The 27689-nt window shown below is 36.6% G+C and overlaps 3 protein-coding genes across 9 annotated transcripts; 2 read left to right on the top strand and 1 right to left on the bottom strand.

Annotated features, from left to right (window-relative positions):
• On the top strand, window positions 1-6242 carry LOC140007610 (DEAD-box ATP-dependent RNA helicase 53, mitochondrial-like). The gene is made up of 8 exons (XM_072050401.1): window positions 1-782; window positions 993-1120; window positions 1215-1626; window positions 1732-1830; window positions 2006-2230; window positions 3918-4079; window positions 5006-5488; window positions 5967-6242. Exons 1-7 carry the CDS (start codon window positions 357-359, stop codon window positions 5474-5476), a joined length of 1923 nt encoding a protein of 640 aa, XP_071906502.1. The 5' UTR covers window positions 1-356; the 3' UTR covers window positions 5477-5488; window positions 5967-6242.
• A 1935-nt stretch (window positions 6243-8177) lies between these two features.
• Window positions 8178-15052, top strand: LOC140007611 (uncharacterized). Of its 4 annotated transcripts, none has more exons than XM_072050404.1 (7): window positions 8178-8316; window positions 10529-10676; window positions 11061-11252; window positions 11997-12125; window positions 13012-13181; window positions 13514-13644; window positions 14657-15052. In XM_072050404.1, exons 1-7 carry the CDS (start codon window positions 8193-8195, stop codon window positions 14735-14737), a joined length of 975 nt encoding a protein of 324 aa, XP_071906505.1. In that variant the 5' UTR covers window positions 8178-8192; the 3' UTR covers window positions 14738-15052. The 4 variants fall into 4 exon arrangements, with proteins under 4 accessions (XP_071906505.1, XP_071906504.1, XP_071906503.1 ...); XM_072050403.1 differs by having other exon boundaries at window positions 8178-8331; XM_072050402.1 differs by having other exon boundaries at window positions 8221-9056.
• A 3689-nt stretch (window positions 15053-18741) lies between these two features.
• LOC113689781 (beta-amyrin 16-alpha-hydroxylase CYP87D16) lies at window positions 18742-27334 on the bottom strand. 4 transcript variants are annotated; one of them, XM_027207559.2, is made up of 10 exons: window positions 23503-25112; window positions 22315-23275; window positions 21121-21451; window positions 20864-21013; window positions 20414-20662; window positions 20229-20318; window positions 20062-20140; window positions 19876-19982; window positions 19445-19572; window positions 18742-19317 (listed from the first exon to the last, which is right to left on the bottom strand). In XM_027207559.2, the coding sequence occupies exons 2-10, from the start codon at window positions 22515-22517 to the stop codon at window positions 19227-19229; spliced, it is 1428 nt and encodes a 475-aa protein (XP_027063360.1). In that variant the 5' UTR covers window positions 22518-23275; window positions 23503-25112; the 3' UTR covers window positions 18742-19226. The 4 variants fall into 4 exon arrangements, 1 of the variants encoding a protein (XP_027063360.1); XR_011814896.1 differs by lacking the exons at window positions 18742-19317; window positions 19445-19572; window positions 19876-19982; ... (3 more) ...; window positions 20864-21013; window positions 21121-21451 and having other exon boundaries at window positions 22977-23275; window positions 23503-23667; window positions 23770-27334; XR_011814897.1 differs by lacking the exons at window positions 18742-19317; window positions 19445-19572; window positions 19876-19982; ... (3 more) ...; window positions 20864-21013; window positions 21121-21451 and having other exon boundaries at window positions 22977-23275; window positions 23503-23615; window positions 23770-27334.
• Between the last annotated feature and the right edge of the window lie 355 nt (window positions 27335-27689).

Below are 27689 nucleotides of genomic sequence, written 5' to 3'. Positions count from 1 at the left end.
ACAATTTAGGGTAGTCTACCGCATCCTAACAATTCGAAGGGGGAAGAGATCTGGCTGGACCGAATAGCAAACCGTCGATGGTTCAATAATTGAACCGAAGAATACAATTAAGTCTGAATGGCATATCGTCTCTTATCAATTCAAGGGGGATCCGACTGGACCGAACAGCAAACCGTCAACGATCATCCGTCCGGTCCGAGTTCTAAAACGCGGGTTGGTCCTGCGAAGCTCCACCACCTCTAAACCCCCACACCCCACTTTCGATCTCAGTACTCTCTCTCCCTTAAACCCTAAAACCCTAAAGCCCTGTCCCGATTTTCGTTTTCTCATTTTCTCTTTAATTTTCCAGTGAGAACATGACTAGCATCCTTGTACTTAGGAAATCCTCCGTTTCTTCCTCAGCCAGACTCGCCCTTTCTGCCGTATCCCATCTCTTCTCCTCCTCCTCCCCCTCTCCAATAATCAATGGTGATCGGACTCGAATTTCCAGAGATGCCCTCCTTCACGTTCACCACTTTACCACTACCGCAGTGGGTGGTGGTAGTAGCGGAATACGGCCGCCGTTTTCGACAGCAATAAGGGGGTTTCATGCGGGTCGGCCTTTGCGGGCTGCCGGGTTCGCGGCCACGGCGGATTTCTCTGATGATGAGAAGAAATCGGCCGGTCGTCTTGGGGGTAGTAGTGCTGATGCTGATGGGCTTGAGATTTCGAAGCTTGGGATTGCCAATGACATCGTCTCTGCTCTGGCCGGAAAGGGCATCACTAAACTCTTTCCTATTCAGGTAGACCACAGTTTCTTGCAGGAGGGTCTTACTTTTGCAGCTCAACAATCATTTGGTTGATGATTAGACAATTTTTTTCTTATAATGATATTAATCATTTGCTTGATTTCCTAATAATCATTTGGAAAGACAAACAAGATTAACCAATATAAAAAGGAGCCCTTTTAGTTAATTTGCTGACAAAAATGTAACTTTTGATGTTCGTTACAGAGAGCTGTTCTGGAACCAGCAATGCAAGGCCGTGATATGATAGGCCGTGCTAGGACAGGGACCGGGAAGACCCTTGCTTTTGGCATCCCTATTTTGGATAAGATAATCCGTTTCAATGAAAAGCATGGGTGAGTTGTAAAAATGCTCCTTTTTTCCTTTATACCGTGATTTACCAACAAGCAACATTCACAATTGTATTCCTCACTTCTTGTAAATGTACAGACGTGGGAGGAATCCTTTGGCAATAGCCCTTGCCCCTACTCGAGAACTTGCTCGCCAGGTGGATAAGGAGTTTTATGAGTCTGCACCTAGCCTGGATACGCTTTGTGTTTATGGTGGTACGCCCATTTCCCGCCAAATGAGCACCCTTGATCGCGGTGTTGATGTTGTGGTGGGCACCCCTGGGAGGGTGATTGATTTGATTAAAAGGGGTGCTTTGAATTTATCCGAAATTCAGTTTGTTGTTCTTGATGAGGCTGATCAGATGCTTAACGTGGGATTTGCTGAAGATGTTGAGACAATCTTGGAAAATATTCGGCAAGAGCATCAAACCATGATGTTCTCAGCTACAATGCCGGGTTGGATTATGAAAATAACTCGGAAATTTCTGAAAAATCCAGTGGAAATTGATCTTGTTAGTATGCTGATTAAATTTGTGTTTTCGTTTGTTTTGGTTTGTTCTGTGAATGCCACTTGTAATTCCTGCTCAAGATTGTGATGAAAAAAATACATGTTGCAGGTTGGAGACTCTGACCAGAAATTAGCTGAAGGAATTTCTTTGTTTGCAATTGCATCAGAGATGCATCAGAAACCTTCTATTCTTGGACCTCTAATAACCGTATTAACCGATACTCTCATACTTCTGTCATTATGATTTTGGTCTTCTTTCTTGTTATTCCGTTTGTTTTCCGTTCTTCTGATCTTTAGCTGTTCCAGCATGGAAGAATCTGGGCAAAGTCCTGAATTTGATAGCTTTGACCTTTGCTGATGATGGTGTTATTTTTTGTTTTCAGGAGCATGCTAAAGGCGGTAAATGCATCGTTTTTACTCAAACTAAACGTGATGCAGACCGTTTGGCATATTCTATGCAAAGAAACTTAAGATGTGAAGCTTTGCATGGAGATATTTCTCAGAATCAGAGGGAAAGAACTTTGTCCGGGTTCCGAGATGGCCGCTTCAATGTTCTTGTGGCCACTGATGTTGCAGCACGGGGCCTTGATGTGCCTAACGTAGATTTGGTCAGTCCTCTTTCCTTTTGTTTTCCTTCCCCATAAAAAATATTTTCCAAAAATGGTGTGTTTTATGCATCGGGATTTTAACTTCCAGAAATATGACAAGGAGCAGAAAGTATTGTTCGCAGAAAATTGGAGACCATCACCAACTAAATTATATTCTTTGTAAAAGATTGTAACTACTTTTTTTTGTCATGCTTCTGCATTTCAATTTAGGTTATGATGGGAGGGCTTTAGTAAGCAAGTGCTAACAAGGAAATACAAATTGCTCCTGTTTTGTTTTTACTTTGGAAAGTAGCATAAGGAAGAACTTTGAATTAAGAGTCAAAAACTTTCGAAAGACCGCCTAAGAAGGGGAACAAGGACTTTGTAAAGGTCAGAGCCTTGGAAGAAAGGGAGCAAGAGCTTAGGAAAAGGGGCAAAAACTGAAGAGATTGTGTGGGTAATTTGAGTACTTAGAAAGAGTTACAAACATACCAGTTACACAAAAGACAGAACACAATGTATGGTACCTCTGTTAGAGACAAGATAAGACTTGAGGAGTAAGATCACCTTCTACTTCCCGAAGTCATTTACAAGTTTGCTGTTCCCAGTCTATATATTTTTCAATGAGTTAAACATGAGTACCCAAAGTGAGTCTTACAGGCTGATTAAAGTCTGTCAATGTTATCCTTGGTTATAGCCATGATAAACTACCAAGGTTGTTTGGCTATCCTGTAGCAGTCTGGAGGGAATACGCCACAAATAGCACAAGGCAAATATCCTGGCATGGCCCTTCCCAGAGGTTTGACATGTCTGTGTGCCTTATTACATTCCATACATTCCAACAGCTCAGGAGGGCAGCAGGGAAGGGTTGGTGTGCGTGTTAGCTGCTATCATGATAGCAAAGGGTATAAATATCGATGAAGTTTCTTGATTTTGCCCTTCTCTTGTCCATCCTTGAGTCATTCTAGTGGCATGTTATTCATGCGATATACTTCTGGTTGTTCAGTGGGCTGCCAATGAACATTAAAAATGGGTGTTGTTTTTAAATGTTTGGCTAGATAGCATATTGTTCTCAAACTCATTCTTGAGGTAATAGAATTTGTTTAGTTATGAAAGAAATGTGGGCATGATGGCATGATGCTTTTTCTATGCCTTTTTCGCCCTCTTTTTTTCATTTTTCTCTGTGGGCATTGTCTTCTAGATGGATGATTACAATGCTATTTGTTCTGTCTCTGCAGCTCTAATGATATTTCAAATTTACCTATTTCTGGAATTGTATTTGTAAGGAAGCATTACGATCTGTTTAACATTCCTTGGACTATCATAGTAATTGAAGGCTTCTACTTGGATTCAAGCATTCGTTTGCCTTCCAAGCTCCTAACATCAAGTTTTGGTGGGTCTATTTCATTAGAACTTACTAGGAAAGCTGTTAATGCAGTGCTTGGTAGAACTTTCTGTTTTGGTATGTATACAAAACTGATTTTGGATGATCAGGTATTTTACTTTGTCCGTCTTGGTTTGTGTTTAGTGTGCTGTACATGACATTAACTTTGGTATGTCGTTGCTGCTACTGTGAGCAGTTTGAAGTCCCTTCTATACAATCTTGGGATGTTTCCCCCAATTGCTGCTTAATCATATCTCAAGTGTGTCATCCTAGTTTTCTTGTGTACCAATCTACCTAAGGTCACAAATAGTTTTTGCTCTGCAGGTGATTCATTATGAGCTCCCAAATTCTTCAGAGATCTTCGTGCATAGGTCTGGTCGAACAGGACGTGCAGGGAAGAAAGGAACTGCTATTCTCATTTACTCTTCAAACCAGTATAGAGATGTTAAGACTATTGAGCGGGACATAGGGTGCAGATTCACAGAGGTACTTGTTGTGTTTTTTGGTTATGTTGCAATTAAGTTTCCAGTTTGTTGAAGTTTACTGCCTGGATATTGCAGTTGTACGCAAAAGCAACATTGGATGTGAATTGGCGAGTCTCCTAACTAGTTTCATTCAGTTTATAGTTCATATCTTAAGAGAGAATTTGTATTTGGCTAATAAATATGAACCCTGTTTTCTTATTTGTAGTCAAAGTTACTTCCAGAATTCAAATTACAAATTGGCTGCAAGTTTTTTAAGTTTGTTGATAGAGTGACTTCCTACAATTAGATGTAGTTCTGTATAAAAGTATTGTTAATAGTACCGTGATTATTGCTAATGGCACTCCATCTGCTATTAATTTTTTGCAATTACACATTAAGAAAATGGAGTGCCATTAGCATTAACACTCTTTAAAATTGCCGCAAACTTATTTGAATTCGTTGGATGAGAACTTTATTATTATTTTTTTTAATTTGGAATTGGAATGAGAACTTCTTAGTGGACTCAAATAAAAATGGGTTAAGACTAATACTGTGTAGGATTGCTTGTGTTGGTATACCTGGATAGTGTTAAACATGTGTGTGATGTTGAAGAGCTCAAACCTCATTGAACTGGCTAATGACATTCAACTTCTTGTCATACCAGTAAACTTATATGTGATTGCTCTGACAATTAACTGCTCAAACAAGATTACAATGCTATTGATTCATGTGTTTTGTGAAACTCTTTTTTTCATTTTGTAACTAAGACGGGGAATCATTAAATATGTTGGCAGTAGGAAGAAGGTATATAGGATGTTGTATATGGTGTTTTCAATATGTGGATTTCCTTTCTTCCTACCATCATCCCAATGGCATAAAATGTTTACATCTAAGTGCAAATATAATTAGCACTAACAAGGTTTGGTTGTTTATGTTGCTATTGCAAAGCTTCCAAGAATTGTTACTGAGGGTGGGTCATCGGACATGTTTGATGGCTCCTTCGGAAGCATGGGCGGTGGTCGTGGTTCAAGTTTTGGTCGATCTGGGAGCTTTGGTAATTCTGGGAGTGGCCGTTTTGGTGGATATGGTGGGTCCTCCTCTGGTAGACCAGGTGGTTTTAGCGGATATGGTTCACGTGGTGGATTTGGTGGTCGTAATTCCGGTCAGTCAGGCAATTTTGGCGGGCTTGGATCTAGCCGTCCAGGTGGTTTCGGCAATCAGAGAGGTTCAGATCGCACAGGTAGCTTTGGAGGTCTGGGTGGCCCAAGTCGTTCAACTGGCTTTGGGGATTTTGGTTCTGGTCTTAATAGCAGCAGATTTGGTGATACAAGTTCTGGTCAGGGTCGTTCAGCAGGCTCTGATCCTTCTGGTGATGACATGAATTTTGATAATCAGAAGTCTGGGAGAAAATTTTTCTAACTTCAGTATGAGGTAATTTTGGTTCTCCCTTCCTGCCAGCCTTTATCCTCTGTGTTCAGTTGTATCTGACCCAGAAGATGTATTTACCTCTAAGAAACCGAATATTAGCTGTTCAGTTAGTTAGTTGTCACACCTACTATCTGGACATCCAAATGAAATGACAATGTACAAGACAAGTAATATTTTGATCGTGCATTGTTATGGTTGACAAACTGCTGATTTCTTTTCTAGTGCTGTCTGGCTCTAGCATCATGAAACTAAGTTTTAACCAATATACACATTACAGGCATGTAGTTAAAGCAAAGAGTGCAGGCAAAAGGGCATCCCTTCTTAGCCTGTTTAGTGCATTAAAGCAGTGATAGACAATATTACAGCTGAAGTGCTGAAATTGTTGGTTGCAGTCTAGTGCCACCTTGTGTGGATTTCTGACAAGTTGTTCAGTTTTCATTGCTTGTATTTGATGCACCCTCCTTTTATTTTATTGCTATAGGGTTTTATTTGTTGCTCTCTCATGGATGAGAAGATTAGAGAAGATAGCTACGGTGGATTGACTGTCAGGTGGGCCGAAGGTTTAAAGTCCATTTTGTGGCACATTGGCATTACCTCTCAGCCCAGGTTTACAGTACCAATTTTACTATACTAGTATTTATTGTGCTTGAATATCATTAGATAATTAACCCACCACCTTTTATTATTATTGCATAGAAAAGTTCCCATGTGTAATATATTTTAGCCAATCGAAGGTCGTTCTTTTTCCTTTTTCAAAGATCGCATTGTTAGCCTTGTTTATATTTTTTTTTATTAGTCACGATTCCTGTCAAAAGTAAGTCAAAGTGCTTGAAATATTTGCTTTCCATTTCCTTGCAAAAATTATTGCCTACTGCAGCTGCTAACGCATACATAATGCCATTGCGCTGACTTCTATTTGAAGTTGATTTTTTTTCTTTTTTTGGTTTTCTAATAAAAGCTTGAAGTTGCTATTTTGATACATGTTTCACTCAGTTCATATTTTTGCAACTGCTACCCCCCCCCCCCTCTCCCAGAAAAAGAAAAAAGAAAGTGTCTTTGTCACTGCTGCTCCTTAATAGGAAATTGCACACTCCGGAACCCCACTTCAAAGTAATCTGGGTGGATTTGAAGGAATATATTTCAATTCCGGTGGGTCAAGGTGTTTGACCTCTTGAATCATGGTTGCCAATTGTTAGCAAAAATGATTTTCAAGTGCACTTTGTCTTTAAGCATGAGTTTGTATCAGGATGGAGATACTGGTGTTCTACTTTCACTAAGCATAGCAGGAAGAAATTCGCTTGCAAACAATAGTGCGTTAACCTAGGGGTCAAGCAAACAATATATATGTATTTGTCACCATCACATGTATATTTGTTAGGCCAAAGCTTACGCCTGAACCCCCTAACAATGTTAAATTTTTCCTGCAAAATTCTATTCGAAATAGTATACCAATCCCACAGCCCACAGGCGTTGTAGATAATAATAATAAAAAAAAAGGATAATTGCAAGGGCAAACTGCAAAGAAACACAAGGAATCAGTTGGGACCTTGTGTGATTTTCTATTAGAGGATCGTTTGGCCTACCGTCGTGTCTAGCTGTTAAATTTATTTGGTTTTTAGTGGTAGGAGCCAACTGCATGGTTTTATTGTCCAAATGTTATTGTTTGTGGATTTCAACATAATTTACTCCATGTTTGTTTCTTCTTCTTCTTCTTCTTCTTCTTTTAAAAAGCTTAATTTAGTTAAAATGGTTGTCTTGCGTATCATTTATTTAAGGAAATTTTGTCTTGCTATGGATACCTAAACGCAAAGAATGAAAGAAATAGATACAAAAGAATAAGAAGTAAATGGTAGAGAGACATATGTTGACACCTTGCGAAATGGATTAAGAGTGTATTTGGTGAGAGGATCAACGCAAAGATCCTCTTAGCATTCTAAATCTTGTGTGTTCGGACAATTATTTCATTGGGTTTGAAGTCCCTCTCTCATTCTTCTCTTAGCCGGTTGAGAATATCCTATTTTTTTTGGTAAAAGATGAATTTAAACTATTCAATATTCGAATCGAACTCGATTTGATAAAAGTTGGCTCGAGTTTGGTTCATCAACTAATCAAATCAAACTTGAGCAGCATTTTGTGTTTAATAAAATTCAATTTCAATAAAATGTTCGTTCAAAGTCGGTTTAACAAACTTGAATAAAATTTCAAATTCTTTAAAATAATTAAACAAGTTTGAACATTAGAATATTTGACTTGATTAGTCTCATTTTAAATTCCTATTATCTTCTTTTTTTTTTTTAATTAAAACGATATATTTTATTCTACATTTAATTCTACTCCATACAAGAGGGATCTAAAGAGTTTAAAAGGGAATTTGGAGAAAATTGAACCATCATCATTCCAAACGGGTGTCTATGCACCTACTGGTAAAATTTTCAAGAAAGTTTAGATATTTAAAATGCATACGTCCAAGTAGAACTTTAAAACTCTTTTGATAATCAAACAGTTGGTTTTATGCCCTTTCGTCTAATTACTTTAGAAGTAGTTAATTTTAAAAAACAAATTGTTAAAATCAGCACTTAGCCCGATAACAATACTAATAAAGTTGACCAAACCAGTCCGACCATAATACTTGAACCAAAACAAACATAAAGTTCGTAGAAGAATTACCTAAAAATAAAAATTACTCGTGACCAAGAAGGAAAAAAAAATGCTAAACTCAACAAGATCATCATTTTTGCGTCTGCAGCAAGAACCCCAATTCCGTCTTTCTTGCACAAGAGTTGATTTACACTTTCTACAAATAGAGCATCCTTTTGACGGCGAGAAATATGGTGGGTGTTGTGGTGGTAAGCCAAAAGGCGGCAGTTCATCCTGGTCTTGGTTGTCGTCTGAGAAATTTTTTCCCAATACTATAATCAACGTGCATTTGTTTTCTTGTTCTAAACCAAATGATGATGATGAACAGTAATTTAATCAGCTCAGTAGATACATTAATAGTATGACAAAAATCCATCCAATTATGGTTTTTTTCTAATCAAATTTTAACACAGTCGTCAATTTCACACCTATCCAAATCAACCTGTAGCCTTCGTCCCCTTGTTGCCGTCCCAATATTCTATCATCCAATTCCCTCCCGAATATTCAATCCTCATAAATTCATCACCAAAAACCCTTCTCTATAAATTCACGTTCACACCAGAAAACCCAAGAAACTGCTGCCAATGCAACTCATTTTGACAGTAGTTTTATCGGTTTGAAGTGTTTTTCTTTGTTTGGACTGGAAAAGGAGGAAAACCCAGCTGGGGAAAAATGAGGAAGAGGCCGTATAGGAATGGGGAGATATGGGATTTTGAAGCTGAAATGGAGCTGAGTAATAATGATAGTCGTTATAGGCAACAGGCTGTTATACTGGGTTTGGATGGTGGAACCACCTCCACTGTGTGTGTTTGCATACCCTTCAATTACACTTGCACTGATAATAATGTTAATAGTGAGGATGGCCCTTTGCCGGAGCCTCCTTCAGTCCTCGCCCGGGCTGTAGCCGGCTGCTCGAACCACAATAGTGTTGGCGGTAATAAACCAACTTCCCCTTCTTTCAAAAAATACTGAGTAGCTTGCTCATTTTTTTTGTCTGGGTGGTCTAATGCATTGGTACAGAACTCCTATGATAGTCTGAAGCGTAGTTTACTAAGGCACAGGTTAAACAGGTAGAGATTTTAGCATTTCTTTTTCGATTTTTGGGTTGTATTGTTCGTCACTATTGGGGTTTCAATGTTGTAATTTGGCTGATCATTAGTCTGTGTTGTTCTCGATTTACGTTAATTTGTTTCAGAAGGAGGAGCTTTTTGTCTATTTGACATATTTAAGTGGTGGAAATACGGAAAGATTTGGAACATGTGTTGAAGTGACGGAACAGGGGAAGTTTGAATTTTTGCTGTGGATTTAGGTAGTGGAGTGTTTTGAAGCCAAAAGTTGTAGAATTTCCATTGAATGTTGATTCTATTTGTGCCATTCAAAGTTGAATTGCTAGGTAGCTGATCATCGGGGTGCATTCTAGTTAAGTACTGCTCTCAAGCCTCACATGAATCATGACTGCGTAATGGAATGTAGCCTAAGTAAGAGGTTCATTGAGCGCCTTTCAAATGTTTACGGTTTGGTGTCATACCAGTCTGATCAAGCCATTTTGTGTGTCCTAACTTTGTCAAATTGATGAAAGATGTGTATATCCCATTTTGTTTAAAATTTCCCTTTTGAATACAAATTCTGTGACTCCTATACAAGATAATTAAGGTTGTAGACTTGCCCATTTGGTTCTCAATCTGGTTGCAAAAAGTTCAACGCTATTGGTGTATGAGCCTATCTGAGGCAGTGACAACTTGGCTGCTATGAAGTATCATGAGAGGCCTTTCCTTAGGTTTTTCTTTCTGACTCTCATCTTATCAGTCCACTTTTCCTTATAGGAGTGATCTTTATGAATATGAAAAAGTGTCCATGCCACAATTCTTGACCTTTTGAGGTGGAAAGAGTAGATGTGAAGGTTTCATTCGAAGCTTGAATTGTTGACAGATTACTAGTAGCATGAACTTCAATGGGAAAGCAAATAACAGAAGCTCAAGAAGTTTGCTTGTGTGCTTTGTAGAAGTTAAATAAATCTTGCGCAAACAGTTGTATTACCAACTTTCCTCGAGTGCAGCATGAGGTTTCTGGTGAGATAAATATCTCTAGTTGGACTGGCAGTATATGTCCATGCGCAGTTCAGTATATGTCCATGTGCAGTTACAGTGTATGCTATAATCTGACGGTGATTTATATATGATGATCAATGGACTATGGCCTAGTTAGGCTCCCAGCAAAGAAAGAGGGGTGGCAGAGTCAACTCGATGACTTCTACTTTTGGTTTTGTTGAATATGATTGAAATGATTGCTCTCAGATCTGAAATTACAATCCATTACCCTTCTAATATAGTTATATTTTTCATTATCATTTCTTGCTGTTGGCTTCTTCATTATTATTATATTTCTCAAACCGTTGTTTTTTAATAGAAACTGCTGCAAGGGAGACATTAGAGAGAGTTATGGCAGAAGCTCTTCTAAGATCAGGTTCAACTCGTTCTGCTGTCTTAGCTGTTTGTCTTGCAGTATCTGGTGTTAACCATCCAACGGATGAGTACCGAATATTAAGTTGGCTCAGGTCCTTCTTTTTCTTGCATCTATTTACTGGTTTATAGTGTTGCAAAATGTTTTGAGACTTCTACGTTACTTTTAATTTGTTTAACCAACTTAGTTTTTCCTCAAGGGGCTAATCTACCTTTATGCCAACTTCTGTGGTACCTAAGACATAATTGTGGAATAAGAAACTTCAGTTGCAAACAACTCAAAAGGACATAATAAATAGTTTACTTAGGGTAGCAGCAAGTGCGAACAGTGGATACATCAGATATGGGTATTCAGGAATGGCCAACTCAATAGGATACCTGTTTATAGAAATTTATTTTGAATAAAAGCTTAACATGTTGATGACACATCTTTTGCATCTCCCGATAATGATATTATCTTTTTCCATTTGTCTGTGCAGACAAATATTCCCCAGCCATGTAAGGTTGTTTGTCCAGAATGATTCGGTGGCAGCTCTGGCAAGTGGCACAATGGGAAAGCTTCATGGATGTGTCCTAATTGCTGGTACTGGAACCATTGCTTATGGCTATACAGAAGATGGGAGGAAGGCTCGGGCAGCTGGTGCAGGACCTGTCCTTGGTGATTGGGGAAGGTATATCATTTCGAGTTTTATACTTGATTTGAAACCTATAGGAGAGTTAGTGATACCCAGTCAAGAGGAAGTATTAGGGAGTGTGACTATTTAGTGGCAAGCAGCTCAATTACATATCCTCAAAAATACCATTTGATTACCCGATGAGTATCTTTACTAAATCAGCTTGATTCTTCTTTTCTATCTTAATGAATAAGTCACAGCGTGTAGAAACCCCTGTAGGAGGAAATACTTTCCCACCTTCATCCATTTCTATGTTATTATTCCTAGCCTAAGAGAACATCGACAGGTCTTGTTGCATTGTGCACTATTTCTGGTCATAGTCTTGTAGTGTTATAAAATTTGGCAGATATGTTTTATGAACAGACAAAAGACGATGCACTGTGCATAATATATAAGAATCAGATTAATCTGATTATCTTGAGGAAGAGAAGACTAAAATTTAGATTAATTGAGATTGTAATTATATGGATTTCATGTGGTAGATTGAGACACAATGTGGCCCTAAATACATTTCATATAAGAATCAGGTTAATCTGATTATCTTCTTTGTAAAACGAGATTATAAAGATTTTCAAGCCAAGTCCTTGATGTATAAATTGGTTCAATTCTCTCTTTCTTGTAATTACCAGATTGCAAGGACTAAAATATCAAATCGAATTTCAAACGGATACCATTTTAAAGCTTTGAATTGATCTTTTCCCATCTTTGGCTGCCTAAGTTCTATCTCCTCTACACTTTCAGCGGCTATGGTATTGCTGCACAAGCATTGACAGCAATTGTAAGGGCTCATGATGGCCGTGGTCCACATACAGCACTGACAAATTGTATTCTACATGCCCTTGATCTATCTTCACCAGATGAACTTATTGGGTAAGTATCTCAAACACAACTCATCTGCAGAATATCTATACCTGTAGTGACTGTTTTGCTTTTTGGAACTGATTAAGTTTTGTACCTAATCATGATAGTAAGCACAATCATTTCCATTCCTAATTAATACTTGCATATCTGGACAATTTGCTTTGCCCTCAGATAAGGGGACCTCAGTCTGAATCAAATAGACAGCAAAAATGTGGTTCCCACAATTAATTCAGCATGTTCATCCAGGAAGGGTATTCAAGTTACTTAAATTGATGATTTACAAGCAGCATATGGTTAATTGTGGTAGTATATAATCAACTTACTGTTTGCATGTAGTCAGACTACTGTTGAGTTCCAGTTTGATCTCATCAATGTGCCCCCTGGATTTGCAGTTTCCCTCACTTTACTCAATGTGACAGCCAGCTGTCTAAGCTTTTGGTTGTTAAAGTTGTATGTTTCTCACAGCCAAATATAATGACTTGTTTAACCCACATAAAAATGATTTGCTTTCATCTGGATAGACTTCCGACATGTGAATAAATTGTGTATTTGTCGTTGTATGTATCCCAATCCTCACTATCATGGACACTTTCCTTTCCCTGCCGGAGTGCAGCATTCTTCATCTTCCAAATAAGAAGAAAATAGTGAGAGATATAAGGAAAAGCTTGAATAAACAATTCCAACTGCTTGCTATATTATATTGACCTTACCATGCTTAGGGAGCAAACCTAAACTACCATACATGCATTTCATGTAGCCCAAACTGCTTTGAATCACTACCCTTCCTCAGAGTGTTGAATTTACGTTACTCCTTTGCATGATTGGTTAGTTCAGCCAACTACTATTTGACAACAATTAAAATTGCTGATGAGGTATTATTGCATTATGCTTTTAGGTGGACATATGAAGATCCATCTTGGGCTCGAATTGCTGCTCTTGTTCCATATGTGGTCTCTTGTGCAGAGGCAGGTGATCAAGTGGCAAATAGAATCCTACTGGATGCAGTTCAAGAGTTGGCCTCAAGTGTCAAAGCAGTTGTTCGGAGACTGGGGCTCTGTGGTGAAGGTATGCTCTCACTCTCAAGAGTTGGAAGTACGTTCTCTCCCTCTTGTGTGACTAGTAGTTTTTTGCTAGAGAGAGAGGGTTTCTATATGGGAGTTATGTCCAACTTTGCTTGAAAGTCCATCAAGAGATGGATGTTCTAACAAGTTAAATTGACTTTCCAGTCGTATTTCTCTTTATTTAAAAGACTTTTATTTCTCACAACATGGTTTACCCAAGATTTGTTACTTCTCTTAAAATTTTAATCAAGCATTTATTTTAAAAATTTAATCTTGTCTCTGCAATTTGCAATTTCTTTTAATTTTTCTGAATAAGTATAAATTTTATGACTACAGATGGAACAGATCATTTTCCTCTTGTTATGGTTGGTGGTGTTCTTGAAGCAAATAAAAGATGGGATATTGGAAAAGAAGTAATAAATTGTATATCTAAAGACTTTCCTGGTGCTGTTCCCATCCATCCAAAGGTACAGATAAGTGTATCCGAATGTTTTTTTTTCAACTTTCAAATTCACTGCTTTTATTACAACTCCAGTGACAAGGATTTTGCTTATTCTTATACTTCAGATGTTAATTAGAAAGAAATAGTACCAGAGTTTATGAAATATTGTCATGAGGGGAAACGTCAATTAAAAGTAATGACTTGTTCCATATATTATAAGTGTATATATCGTGCACTGTTAAGCAACACAAGATATTAAATATGCTACTGATCTTAGTTTGTGTTTACTTGTGGTTCTGATATTGATACCTAGAATATATTCCAATAATATGCTTGGTTGATATGGTAAATATGTCAAAAATGAAGCTATTGATGCAATAACCAAGGTTTCTGATTTAGTCGGACTTGTTAGTTTACTAAACCTTTCTATTACTTCCAGTTAGCTATTTCTGAAGGGGGATGTTTTATTCTTGTTCTTTAAATGTGTTCTTGTAAAAACAAACTTCTAAGTTTGATACATAAGCCCATAAATCTTTTTGGAAATATATCACTTTCTGCTGTGTGTGGGATAATAGAAGTTGAAAGCAAATTTTCATCTGGGAAACATAGGTTTCTGCTGCGAAATTCTTCAATTTAAACTGGTTCAATCACCTTTTTGTCTCCCCTAATAAGTCAAATAATATCCTCATTAGAAGACCTTGCCATCAAGAAAGAAGGGTTAATTAAGCAAGGCTAATGACCTGGTTTAAATTTTGCAATTTATTTGAGCATTAGTTGTACTAAACGTGATCATCTAATGATTTTATTGACAGTGAATAATGAACTCTGATGCCTTACATCTGTTTGAAGGAAGAGGATAAGAAATGCTTCTCTTTAGCTTTTATAATTTATCTTTTGTATAGACAAAACTGAAGTAGTTTTTTCTTCAGATCATTTATTTGTAGTTCTAGCTTCAGGCTTGTTCTTGAATCTAGTTGTCCTTTGGTTTGGTTTTGAAATTTGATGCACAGTCCATTTGGAATTGATTTCTAATTTAGGTGGAACCAGCAGTTGGTGCTGCATTGCTTGCTTGGAATTTTTTGATAAGACAAAGTCGAAAGGATGCTATCAGAAGTTGATTACTGAAGATTTCAAGTTGTACAGTAGCAAGGATAAATGGGGGAAAAAAAAAAGAGGAAAAGCACCCCCCCCAAACAAAAAATGCACAGTAGTGACTTATTGCTTTCATTTTTCACACTGTCATATTGTGAAATTGTGTTATCATAGTTGTCATACTAATTTGGTTTTCGAATTTTTTTTTGGGATCTTTAGTCTCGTTTTTGTGTGTTATCCACTATAGGGTTCTATTGTTATTAGCCGGGTTCTCATGTCAGAAGTTGTGAAGATTGAGATTCTTGGAATAAGCATATTTCCTTTCTGGCTGGTGTTTCCTACTCTTATCCTCTTGATTTTTTTTTTTCTCGTTACAGAACATTTATTGAACTGAGTTTTATATTGTTGTATTGCAATTAAACACCAATTTGTCAAACCACATAATGCAGCGCTGCCCCTAAGTTTAGATAATCTGCCTAAAACATGATAGTGTAACATAATAAGTTAGCATATATGTCTTGAAAGAAAAAGGAGAAACTTGTGGAGATTGAATGCAGGAAGGGGTTCCAGAGACATGAAACTATCACTTGTCAGAAATGAAAATATGACAGACAGCATAAGTTTGTACTTCTTGGGGCTCAACACTTCCACCAGAATCCCAGGTTTGCAGGAGGCAGGGTTTGGGGATTCTGATTCCTTTTTACTCATGTTTTTATGACAATATAAAAGTAGTGTGGATTTTCCACTTCACCAATGTATTTTATGCTTTTGCACACAAAAAATTGGCAAAAGTCACCCATTTTATGTTTGTGCTATGATTTTACATTGTTTGTAGTAATTAATCCACTGAAAATCCTGCATATGTAACTAATGTTTCATCTAATTGATCTTTTATTATCTCCCTCAGGTTAATAGTTAAATGTGCAAACTAATTGTTGGAAGCCAAAACCATGTTGGATCTTCTAACATAAGCAGCTGGAAAAAGTTCTAATAGCACAACTTTTAGTCGTTAATGGGGATAAACACACATCCATCAAACCTGTGATTGGTTAAACACTTGCTTAATTCCTCATTGCAAGATTGATCCTGGCAGAATGTTAAGAAAAACAGGAACATGGAAAATGGTTGATATGCTGAAATGATCTTTAAAATATTCACATACTTCCCTTTCTGTTTCCACAGCGTGTTTGAATTTGCTCATCCCTGCAAACTAACCAAATTATATTGAGTTCTTTTGACCATATTGCAACAAAGGATTGATCTATTATGGCATGTTTTTTTGATTGGTTAAATTTTCCTGAAGCTGACTAAAAAGGGCAGGAATGGATATTCAAGTCCTTTAAGCCAAACGAAAAAAAAAAAGGAACTGCTTGGAAGTAGCAAGTGCCAACATCAGCTCATTTCTTGTTACTAGTCCGTGAATTCAACTCGCGGGAGTTTCACAACAAATTAACTGTGGGAATCTATCTCATGTTGGGTTGCATACTTTGGCACGTCGGATGGTCTGAAATGGAGAAATTCGGGCTCAACACTATCGCAAGTGAAGTAATGATAATAAGAGCAGGCCACTCTAAGCCGAATTATGTGCATCTTGCACACACGGTGTAAGTTACTTTCAATAACACGTAACTCTAGAACAAAATTTTGTGAGTTCCATACATATTAAAATCTAAATCTTACGATTTTTTTTGGCCAAATCTTGGCCATAAACTACCATGGACGTTAACCGTCCCTGCCCCTCCTCCACCACGGAATCATATCACCTGCCACATCTGAAGGATGGTACAGCTCATGGAACCCAAAAAAAAAAAAAAAAAACGGATAAATCCCAGGAGCACATTGAGTGTAACTCCCATTTAGGTCGAGGGTACAAATTCCGCCAACTCCTACTACATATTTCCTCGTTGGAGCACATTGTGTTTCCCTATGTTCAAAAAATTCAAAGAGTGCAGTAGTACACTTGTCTGATCTAAAGTTTCACCTTTCAATTCATATACAAGTCCAGTTGAGTTCTCCTTTCTCGTAGTGTAGGAGTATTGTAGATTGTTGCGATTATTGAAAAAACAATTATGTGTAAAATGACAGTCTTTTTACTGGACGGGTGAATGAAATAAAAGAGGTATGTGCACCTGATACAGGGTCCTCAAATGTTCTGGAGAAATGGTCAAAAGCCCCAAGTTTGTAGCTACTTCGTCCGTGAAGGAAAAAAGAAGTCCACTCTGAACCAATTCGATATTTAACTCTTCTCCCAATCACTGGAAAGTTACTAACAGGAGAATAAGAGATTGCATTGCTCAAGATCATGATATCAGGGTGCTAGAAATTTTGACAAATGTAATTTACTTAGACAACAGCAGTTTGCCAGAAAACAAAATCATCAGGTTTTTATCCCCTAGCAGAAACGGAAATTTCCAGTATCACCTTTCACCTTGAAGATAAGCCATATCAGCCATCCTCATATTTTAGTCGAACTAGTAATAGTTTGCGTACTTTGCACGTAATTATATTAACCCAAATATAACATCAACTTTGATTTTTTTTTTGGTGAAATTTAATTATTTACCTCATAATAGAATATTTTATATTCTCAATTTCGTTAACCAATTGTTGTTACAGAGACTATCTTAATTCAAACTCTTTGATTTTTGGTTTTGAATTTATTTTGAGCGTTTTGGTAAATTATGGATTCAACTTTGATAAACAATTCTTGATACGGTCATGTTTTCACCAAAGTTGTTGTACACTCATAATACTTTTACCATTAAATCATAATATTGTATTTTTAATGTAGCACAAAAGATGTTGTTAAACAAAACATATATGTACACTTGTCAAGTGTGAACCTAATAAATAGAATTCATAATTATTAGTAAAGACTTAAACCATAAGATCAATTTTTGGAGGGTATTTGAGTAATTGAATTGGCTTGTTAGATTTTGTTATCCTAACTGTTTACATTAGACTCACCCCTTCCTTTACTTCTTCACAAGCTTGGTTACTAGCTAGAGTCTAGCTTCACCTTTGAAAAGAAAACCCATGCTTAAATTTTTGATGAAATCATCAAAAATTAACGAATAAAAAATCTTCTATCAACATTTCGAATGTTATTGCGATAACATTTTGAATATTATTTTTTTTCTTATTAAGACAAACAACATGCAATTGTACAATTAGAATGAATTAATTATTTAAGAATAAAATATGTGAACCCTGCTCATATCCAACTTTGCATGAATATTTAATTATTCTACTTTATATCTTTTTAATTAAACTTTTAAATTTTTTATGGATTTGAATTGAATAATGTTAGGTGCATTTGTTGAATTTGGATTATTTATTTTTTTATAAGTGTTATTGAGATTAATAAAGAATGCAAATGATTTATATTGCTCAATTTTCTTAGATTGGATATTTAGTTGTCAATTGAAATTCAATTGATAGAAATGGTTGGATTCTTTTGTTTTTGTATTTATTCATATTGATTAAAAAGCATGTAATTACACATCTATCTCGTGATATTCATACAAAGATTCTCTAAATGAATATCGACTCTTTTCTTTCTATATATTTCTCTTTTGTTCTAAAGCACCTATTCTTTTATACTGATATATTTTACAATTTTAAAATTATGGCTAATGCAGTTGGCCACACAATTTCTAGTAAGAAATTGCTTTGGGTAAGAAACTTTGACACACATAAGAATTGGAAATGGAGTGTAATGGTCGCTAAATCGTTTTAATTGGAGATTTTCATTTTAATTACCAATATTATTGAGATTTAATCATTTGGAATGTTTTATATTTGTAATTACTGCCACAAATTGAAATAAAATCACTCTAATTGAAAGACACAAGAGGGTAATATAGGTAAAACAAAAATGAAGACAAACAAGTTTCATTTCTCTTTTTGGGAAACCAGAAAGTGACTTCATACCACTCTTTTTGCTTAAGACCAGTTTGCATTAATGTATAAACATCAAACTGAAATATCTGTACCAAAACAAGGAAAAAAAAAAAAAACAGATAAAAGATAAGATAGGCAACCTCAAGTGATCACCCAAATAAATGTAATAGGTATCTAATAGTTCGAAGGACTTGACTTGTGGTATCATTATTATATACCAATCCTTTCTTCAAAAGTACAAGAATGTCATCTCTGAGTTCCAGCAGCAAGTTTTAGTCCATTGTAGAACTTGACCCTTGGAAATGTACCAGATCCTTCACAACTTTGACAGAAGCTAAGAACTTCTTCCTTCTTCAGCCGTTTTTCGCGCACCGTTATTTATTGACACAAACACTAAAATAACAAATAAACAATCAAAAATACTAATAAAATGATAAAAACTACCCCAACTAAGAACCCTAAACAAGTTCTCGGGCAACGTTATCGATACAGATGAGGGATTCTGAACCCTGAGTTCCTGGTTCTGTATCAACCTAGAGCACATTGAGTATAACTTCCATTCATTAAGGAATATAGAAAGTGTAAAATGAGAAAAGTTTCCAATCACAGCACTCATTCTTTCTTTGCAATCTTAATGTAGACACCATCTCCAAAGCTGAGAAGTGGGTTTCTTCCAATATTTCCAGTCTTCACTACACTCCACCTTTATGTTTGAACAGCAAAACACCAACTAGTTAGTCACCTCGGCATTGATACAAAAGTATGCATCAGAAAATATTGAATGGTCACAAGTCCTTAGTTAGCTAGTCATGTCACAATATTGAAGTTACCTGTACTTGGTGACCAACACATGGAGAAAAGTTGATAGTAGCACCTTGCTGTAATCAGCACCAGCACACTGTCTCATTCCTGCTCCAAAGGGCATAAAATTTTGTTCTATGGCAGCTTTATCGATGTCCTGTACTCATAACAAGTACAAAGAATTGATAAAATAAATCCATCACTAAGTGGTAATGCATCTACTACTAGAAAGCAGCAGATATGTACAGAATCCTAGCTACAATTCAATTTCCACGTAACTATCCTGGAACTTGTAAAATGATAGAACTCAATGGATCACATTACATTGCTTAAAAATAGCTGGTATGACAAATTTGCAACATGTTGAAAGCATCAAGCAAAAGCAAGCAGTTAATGATGTAAAAGAAGCTAAACATATCAAATCATACACCTCAGAAACAAATGTATATTAAAAAAGCACCTTCCAACGTGAGGGGTTGAATTCAAGTGCATCATCAAAGACGCTAGGATTTAACTGCTGAGCAGAGGCAGCAACCAAAATTGTCCACCCTGCTGGAATTGTGTAACCTATAAAGAGATTCTAGGATGTTAAAGAAGAAAGTTCTTCAACTTGGTTATTTAATCCAAAGATTGGTAGCATAATTACCATTAACTTGAATATCTTTAAGCGCTTTACGTAGTAATCCTGGAGAAACATTTGCCAACCTCAGAGTTTCATGGATTACCTATCATTCACACTCATCATTAAGACATTTTGATAGTTGCTATTTATGCATATTTAAACAATAATTTTTGAACATAGTAGAGACTGACTTGAAGAGTGAAGGTCATTGACTTGTACTCATCCCATGTGGGTGAAGATTTCACTCTTTTCCTGTTCCTTAGTATAGTCTCATGCTCAGACTGGTAACCACAAGAAGTCAGGGTTAGGATGCCATTAAATACAAATATGCATGTATTATCAGTCTGAAACACAAAAAGTATGGAAATTAGAGTACTGTAAGCATCTCTAATGCAGAAGGGTGTTGAGAGAGCTTGAGCAAAGCAAGCGTAAGCGTTGATGAATTTGACTCAAAGCTGGCAAATAAAAGGCCAAACATCACTTGCACTATAAGGTCTTCTCCCAGGAACTTCTCTGTAGCCATGTCATCAATGGCCTGATCGAGGAAGTCTTCTTTAGATGTTCTAAGGCCAGCACGCTTCTCATTTAATTTGCTTTTGATGAATCCCGTTATTTTCTTCTTTGACTAACAAAAAATAAGAGAATCAGATTTACAACTACATCATTAGTGTAAGGTTTAAGGAAATGAAACATATGTTGGAAGATATATGTATACTTCTTTATCTACCATAAGAGAATCAGATTTACATCGGTATCATTCGTGTAAGGTTTAACGAAATGAAACATATGTTGGAAGATATTTGTATACTTCTTTATCTACCATTACCTTCATGCAGTCGTGGAATGCAGTTCTGGGAATGTTTAAAGGAAGAGACATAAGGCCTTCAAGTATCTTGTTGAACTTCTCACTCAAGTCATCTGATGACTTGTCAGAGTCATAACCAAGAAAAACTTTTGCAGTGAAATTGAATACCATCTGCAGTAAGATTTTTGGTAATTTAGAAGATAAAATTCCATAAGCTATTGAGTAAGTACTTGTAATTTGTAAGAGAAAAGGTGAGCTTGTTTAATTAGCTAATATACAGCTCCAAATGCACGTTTCACTTCAACAGACTCCTGATTTGACCAACTGTCTAGAGTTCTGCATGCCATTTCTTCCAGCTGGGGAAGCAACTTCTCCTTCAGTGCCTCCACACCCAAGTAATTCAACGTTCTACTTCTTATGTATTTGTGAATATCACCAACTGCAGTTGTCCTAGAGTCCCCTTCTTGATTAAAAAGCTTAGAAAACGTATCCAAATACCATAACTCTACTAACTTCCCTTCTTGTGAAAGTATGAAATGGTTGACTTTGGGATCAGCTGATACTACAATAGGCCTGCCTGCTAAACTAGTTCGGAAAATTGGACCAAATCTGAAAGACAAGAAAACAGAATAACATTATAATCTGGTGGTATTAGTACAGCACTTTAATTTATTGGATCCAAGATGTAAGTAGGTTGGAAGCATGGTATGGAACAATGGGATGCAACCAAATAGGCGACTTTTTAGAGACAATTTTGGTTAGTTACCTCTTTGCTAAACCACTTATGCACCATATCCTTAGGAATTTTAAAATTTTAAAAATTATTATCCCTTACTGGAATATTAAGGAATCAGATAACTCATAGAAATATTAGTGCGTTAATTATGCTTTCATAAAGTTAAATCAGCTTATATCAACTTTCAAGAATATTTCATATTCTGTTATTTTTAGCTTCCCCTTTACTTTCCCTGAGCAAGAAACCTCCAAAGATTTGCAGAGGGAAGAAATGTTGTGTATCAAAGTTGTTCCATATTACCTATCACTTGTTGCAGAAAATTGAAAAAGAGGAAGAAAAGAATGTAGTAAAGTTGAGAACTGCTGAACATACAATTGTAATAGTAGCATTCAAGTGCTGACTTTTGAACAGTTAATTTTTCCCGGTTCACTAAATGAAGATCTAGCAGAAGGCTTTTATCTTGACATTGCAAGTTTCAATGGTTGAGATCCGTAGTGCATATATAGCTTGATTATCAGAGGAATGAAAAGGATCAATTACACAATACAAGACCCCATCTTTTTCTGTAGCAGGCAAACCAACAAGCCAAGTGATCTATAGCTATCATTGTAATAATTTCTAGTCTTTAAAGCATTCTCTGTTCCACATGGTGCAGTTTTATCATTACAGTTTTCCATAACACCACGTAATTAAGTCATATTTGAAAAGGCCATGGAATGGAAAAATAAGACCATACTTTGAAAGTCTCTTCTTGATGAAGGGATGGAGGTCCAATGAGCGGCTAGGAATGAGTAACTGTAGAGTCTCTCCAATGAGAGGCAATCCCATGGAACCTGGGGGCAGAACTCCATTCTCGCATCTTGGATGCATCCGTCTCCATAACCACTGAGTTGTTAAGATCGTCAAGACTGCTATTACAAACACAACAACTGACAACATCTTCTTTTTCAAGTTGTGTGATCAAGAAACAGTCTATTGTTATACTGCCCAGCTTCCACGCCCTCTCAGGTAGTAAATGTTCAGAAGAAAGTCAGATTATCATATGTTCGACCTATCTTTAAAGTCCAAGCTAAGTAAAGCTGTTTGTCCAGAAACTTGGTTCAAATATTACTTGATAATTGTTCTTGACTAAACATTGGTCAATTAAGAGATGGTAATGATCTAATTGACTAATTCTTGAAGAGACAGAGGAGTCCATGTCCACGTATATTTTCCTTTTTCCTGTTTTCTTTCTTTCGGAAACCAGAAAATGACTTCATCTCACTCATTCTTTCAACCAGTTTTAGTTAATTGGTTTTTTAACCTTACAGTCAAAATATGTGTACCAAGAAGAGCGGATAAAGTCAAGATAGGGAACCTGGAGTTATCATCCAAATTAATGTGGCAGGTATCTGGGACTGGGAGTTCAAAGGACTTCAGTTATGGTATTACAGTATCGAATGTACAGTGGTTTAGTCCTGAGAAATTGAAAATGACAAATCCATTGTTTAAAGTAACAAAATAAATGCTGCATCTGGGCACAACATATCGTCTTGAAATCAAGCATTAATTCGCACTCCATAGTCCATACTAAAACGCTGAAAGGAACCCGCCAGTTCAAATTGAACCAATTCCAATCTATAAGACTATAAGTACATCCCAGAAGATTCATTGGAGGCCACGGCAGTGCAAAACTGGCCTTGGAGACGTACCAGATTCTGAACACAAATGTACATACAATGTATCAGTAACTGTGATCTTTTGGTGCTAAAAAATAAAACTAATAGGACAGAACCCTACTTAAGCACTTTATCTCAAGCAAACTAATTATGCCAATACCAAGCCAAAAAGCCCAATGCATGCCATGGAGTTACACCAGACAATATTAGACCTCAGAATGAGCCTAGGATTGGTGCAGCTCATAGAACTAAATGCAGCTCATTACCTGAAGCAGATTAGGGATAACTCCCATTCAGGTGAATATTAAGTGCAACATGGAGGACTTTCCCAGGACAAACCAATGCAATAATATAGGTACGTCTAGCTTGAACAGAGTCCCTGAAAGTATCAGAGAAGTCTTCAAGAGCCTTGAGTTTGTAGATATTTCATCCTTCAAGAAAATAAGAAGCCCACTTGGAAACATATCAAAATTTAACTTCTCTCCAAAATTTAATTGCTCAAGATCATGACATCAGGACATCAGAAAACTTACCTTAATGTAAGTAACTTAGACAACAGCAATTTGCAGGCAAACATAATCATCAGGTTTTCACCCCCGCCCAGAAACAGAAATTTCCAACATCACATTCCAGCTTGAAGGTACGCCATATCATCAATTGTCATAAATTAGTTGAATAGCTTTCTTTTCAGAAGCATCTGATGCACACCTGACTTTCGGTAGAACCTTGGTCATTCATCCACTGTGAAAAGAAACTCAGTATAGTATAACCCTTTGGCATTGGCCGAAAAATGAGGGCAGAAAGCTGTGGTTGTAGTTTCATACAAAATCAGTAGCCAATATCTAAATTTATATGAGTGAGCAACGATGTGGTGAGATAAGCAATAAGTTGGTAAGAGAGCATTCATTTTGGAACTTGCCTATACAACACGCAAAACAAAGTGATCAACCATCAATCCGATCACATTCTTTAGCAAACTTCCGAAGTTGATATCAATCATTAAAGGTTAACAAATCCAACATTCTTTTTCATTGGATATCTCATCATCAATTAAACTGCCATTTTCTGCATGTATACTGCCAACTTTCTTCATTTCTGAATTCTCAATGAAGAATTCCAATCAGGAGAATGATTGAGTTTACTTGTAATACCATAATTTGTTCCCAGTGACAAATCGTCTATCCTTCTATAACTATGTTGTTTTTTCAGCACATGGCCCTGCAGTGTCATCCTTGGCTGTGCAGCTTCATCCATTTTGACAACAAGAATACAAGTTATATAGCAGCATTAAATCCCTATACCTCTTATCCCATCATCCAACATTTCAAAGCTTTCATCAACTCCACACATTTAAAAGTACACAGTTGTAATTGCATTTATACAAAATATCTCTTCTGGAAACTGCCATACTAACTATTGGTGACCTTATCTTCCTCACCAAGACAAGCTAAGCCAGTACAAGTAACAAAAAAAGTTCTTAGAGTAGGCCTTGCATGATTTTAACACCTGCAAAGAAATTCCTCAAATCCTTATCACTTTGACCACCTTGCACAAGCCCATTGTTCATTGTGGTCCAAAATCCAGCATTCTTCTCTGGTATTTCTTTGAACAACAACATTTCTCTCCTTAAATCTCCATTCAAGCCTTCAATCACTCCTGTCCATGATGAAACATCCTTCTATGGCATCTTCTCAACAAACTGAAAGCTTCATCAACCTTCAATCCTTTGATAGTTAAACCTAACATAACACAACATACACAGGAAAATTGAAAATCATTACATCAACCATTCTTTCTTCAACTCCATGCAGTATATACCTACATGAACCATTAATACTCCAAAATTTCCATTAATAGATACACTGTCTTCTATTATACTAAGATTTCTGAAATTGTACCATCTTTCTTCATTTTTGAATGAAGATTTCCAATTAAAGTATATACTTGCTCAGTTTCACTATGAGATTTATCGCCTACAACAAAAAGATGTATTCCGTTGCCAACTTGAATCCAGCTGCAACCAGGCTGTTTTTTGAGCCCCCGATCCTTCATAATTATCCTGAGCTCTGCAGCTTCTCTCCATCTCCCGCTGCCAGCATATATGTTAGATAGCAGTGCAAAAGAACCAGCATTTTCTGGTTCTGCCTCTAAAAGTTTTTGTGCAGCCAGTTTTCCTATAACTGCATCCCCATGAACATTACATGCAGCAAGAAAAGATCCCCAAGCATATTGGGATGCCTTGCTAGGAAGCTGCTTGATGAAGTTAGAGGCCTCCTTGAACCTCCCATCTCGAACACACAGATCAATGAAGCATGTATAATGATCTTCTCTCAATTTTATGGACCTGTCATTCACAAGCATATCAAGATATCTGAAACCCTCCTCCACTAGACCAGCATGGCTGCAAGCAGTAAGCAATCCCACATACGTCACATCATTTGGATTCAGTCCCATATTTTGCATTTCGTGAAACAATTTTATTACCTCTTTACCGTGTCCATGGTGAGCATAGGCTGCGATGATACCATTCCAAGAGACCAAATCCCTCTGCCCTCTTATCCCATCATTAAAGACCTTCCTAGCTGTTAATAAATCTCCACATTTGGAGTACATACTTATAAGTGCTGAAATGATAAAATCGCACTTCTGATAAACAGTCTTGCTAATTAGCTGGTGAATTTGCCTTCCCTCAGCAAGAGAAGCCAAGTCACCACAAGCAACCAAGACACTTACAAAAGTTCCTTCATTAGGCCTAACCCCACTATGTGCAAGCATATCAGTGAAAATCCTCAATGCCTCCTCACTTTGACCACCTTGCACATGTGCATTGATCATCACAGTCCATGATACAACATTCTTTTCGGGTATTTCATTAAACAGCCTATTTGCCATTGCCAAATCTCCATTTTGGATAAAGCCTGTTGTCATTGTATTCCATGATGTGACATCCTTCACTGGCATCCTCTCAAACAAATCAAAAGCTTCATTCAACCTTGAATTCTGTGCATAACCAGTAATCATTGCATTCCATGAAACAACATTCCTCTCAGGCATCCTCTCAAACAACAACTTAGCTTCATCCACTCTCCCATTCCTTGACAAACCTGCAACCATAGAAGTCCAAGAAATCAAATTCCTTTCTGGCATCCTATTAAAAATCTCCCTGGCCTCCTCAATTCTACCATACTGAATTAACCCCGCAATGACTATATTCCAAGAAACCACATTCCGCTCGTCCATCCTCTCAAACAACCCCAAAGCTCTATCAAGTCTACCACATTTCACATAGCCATCGATCATAGTATTCCAAGAAACAACATTTTTTTCAGGCATTTCATTAAATAGCCTCTCTGCCTCCATAATCCTCCTCGTTTTCACAAAGCCATTAATCATCGCTGTCCAAGTTACCACATTTTTCTTAACATCAACTCTGTCAAACAAATCTCTTGCTTCATCAATCATGCCACATTTCACATACCCAGTAATCAAAGCCGTCCACGAAATAACATCTGGGTCAGGCATTTTATCAAACAGTTCCTGTGCTTCAAGAATTCGACCCTTTTTGCTCAGCCTACTGATCATGGAGTTGGCCCTCGCTACATCTTGATCAACTGTGTAATCTATCTTAGGTATTGAAAATAATTCTGAACTGCATTTGCGTCCTCTAATTGAGTGAAATGGTTTACATGGCCTGAAAAATATGACATTTTCAAGTAAAACCAACAGGTTTGGGTCTGAAAGGCTAAGAAAACATTGTCTTAAAGTGATTATTTTTTTTACTGCAAAAAAGGGTATCATCATTTGAGCTGAACTTTGAAACTGCTAACTAGTAGAAGCAAGCAATAAGAAAAGTTTTTATTTTGCAATGAATAATTAGAAAAGTTAGTTTGCAATTGGAAAGAAAACTTTGCAAGAATTCAAATAAGTATTCATCCGAACTCATCTAATTTTTAGCACAATTCACAGTACAATTTATAAGATTGTTCTCTTTGGATATGTCTAATGAGTGATATAAACTCTAGAGACCATAGCGGGGATGAAAATATACATTTTTTAAAAAGTAAAGCTAAATTTGGAAGAATGGATAAATATAAGGGACAGGACAAGAAATATATTATATGTTTGGATAGAGTTTTATTTAAAACATATTATTTGGAATAATTACTGTAGCACTTTTTGTGATATGATATATGTGAGATAAAAAGGTGGTTGAGAATATAAAAAAGTAGATCAGAAAATGTGTTTATGATGCAAGCGAAATATTATTTGAAAAAATCTGCTATCCAAACATGCTAATAATTTGGACAATGCTTGTTAAAATTTTCTTTTTAAAAAATATATCTTTCATTTAAGATTAGCTACAAATTTACAATATGTTCCTTGATGCGTCACGTGTTATAAAGCCATTCTTTAAAAAACTTCAGTGTAGTGTCACTCTTTAAAAAATCCATAT

Source organism: Coffea arabica, chromosome 5c (assembly GCF_036785885.1).
Source record: "Coffea arabica cultivar ET-39 chromosome 5c, Coffea Arabica ET-39 HiFi, whole genome shotgun sequence".
Taxonomy (NCBI): Eukaryota; Viridiplantae; Streptophyta; class Magnoliopsida; order Gentianales; family Rubiaceae; genus Coffea; species Coffea arabica.
This window is presented reverse-complemented; position numbering and strand designations above follow the sequence as displayed.

Coding starts and splice junctions, on each gene's coding strand:
- LOC140007610 (XM_072050401.1), top strand. CDS start 357: ATGACTAGCATCCTTGTACTTAGGAAATCCTCCGTTTCTTCCTCAGCC. Junction 1,627..1,731: donor ATCCAGTGGAAATTGATCTT/GTTAGTATGCTG, acceptor TACATGTTGCAG/GTTGGAGACTCTGACCAGAA. Junction 1,831..2,005: donor TTCTTGGACCTCTAATAACC/GTATTAACCGAT, acceptor TTTTGTTTTCAG/GAGCATGCTAAAGGCGGTAA.
- LOC140007611 (XM_072050402.1), top strand. CDS start 8,795: ATGAGGAAGAGGCCGTATAGGAATGGGGAGATATGGGATTTTGAAGCT. Junction 9,057..10,528: donor GAACCACAATAGTGTTGGCG/GTAATAAACCAA, acceptor GTTTTTTAATAG/AAACTGCTGCAAGGGAGACA. Junction 10,677..11,060: donor CGAATATTAAGTTGGCTCAG/GTCCTTCTTTTT, acceptor TTGTCTGTGCAG/ACAAATATTCCCCAGCCATG.
- LOC113689781 (XM_027207559.2), bottom strand. CDS start 22,517: ATGTTGTCAGTTGTTGTGTTTGTAATAGCAGTCTTGACGATCTTAACA. Junction 20,141..20,228: donor CAATGACCTTCACTCTTCAA/GTCAGTCTCTAC, acceptor TGTGAATGATAG/GTAATCCATGAAACTCTGAG. Junction 19,573..19,875: donor TCAACCCCTCACGTTGGAAG/GTGCTTTTTTAA, acceptor TTATGAGTACAG/GACATCGATAAAGCTGCCAT.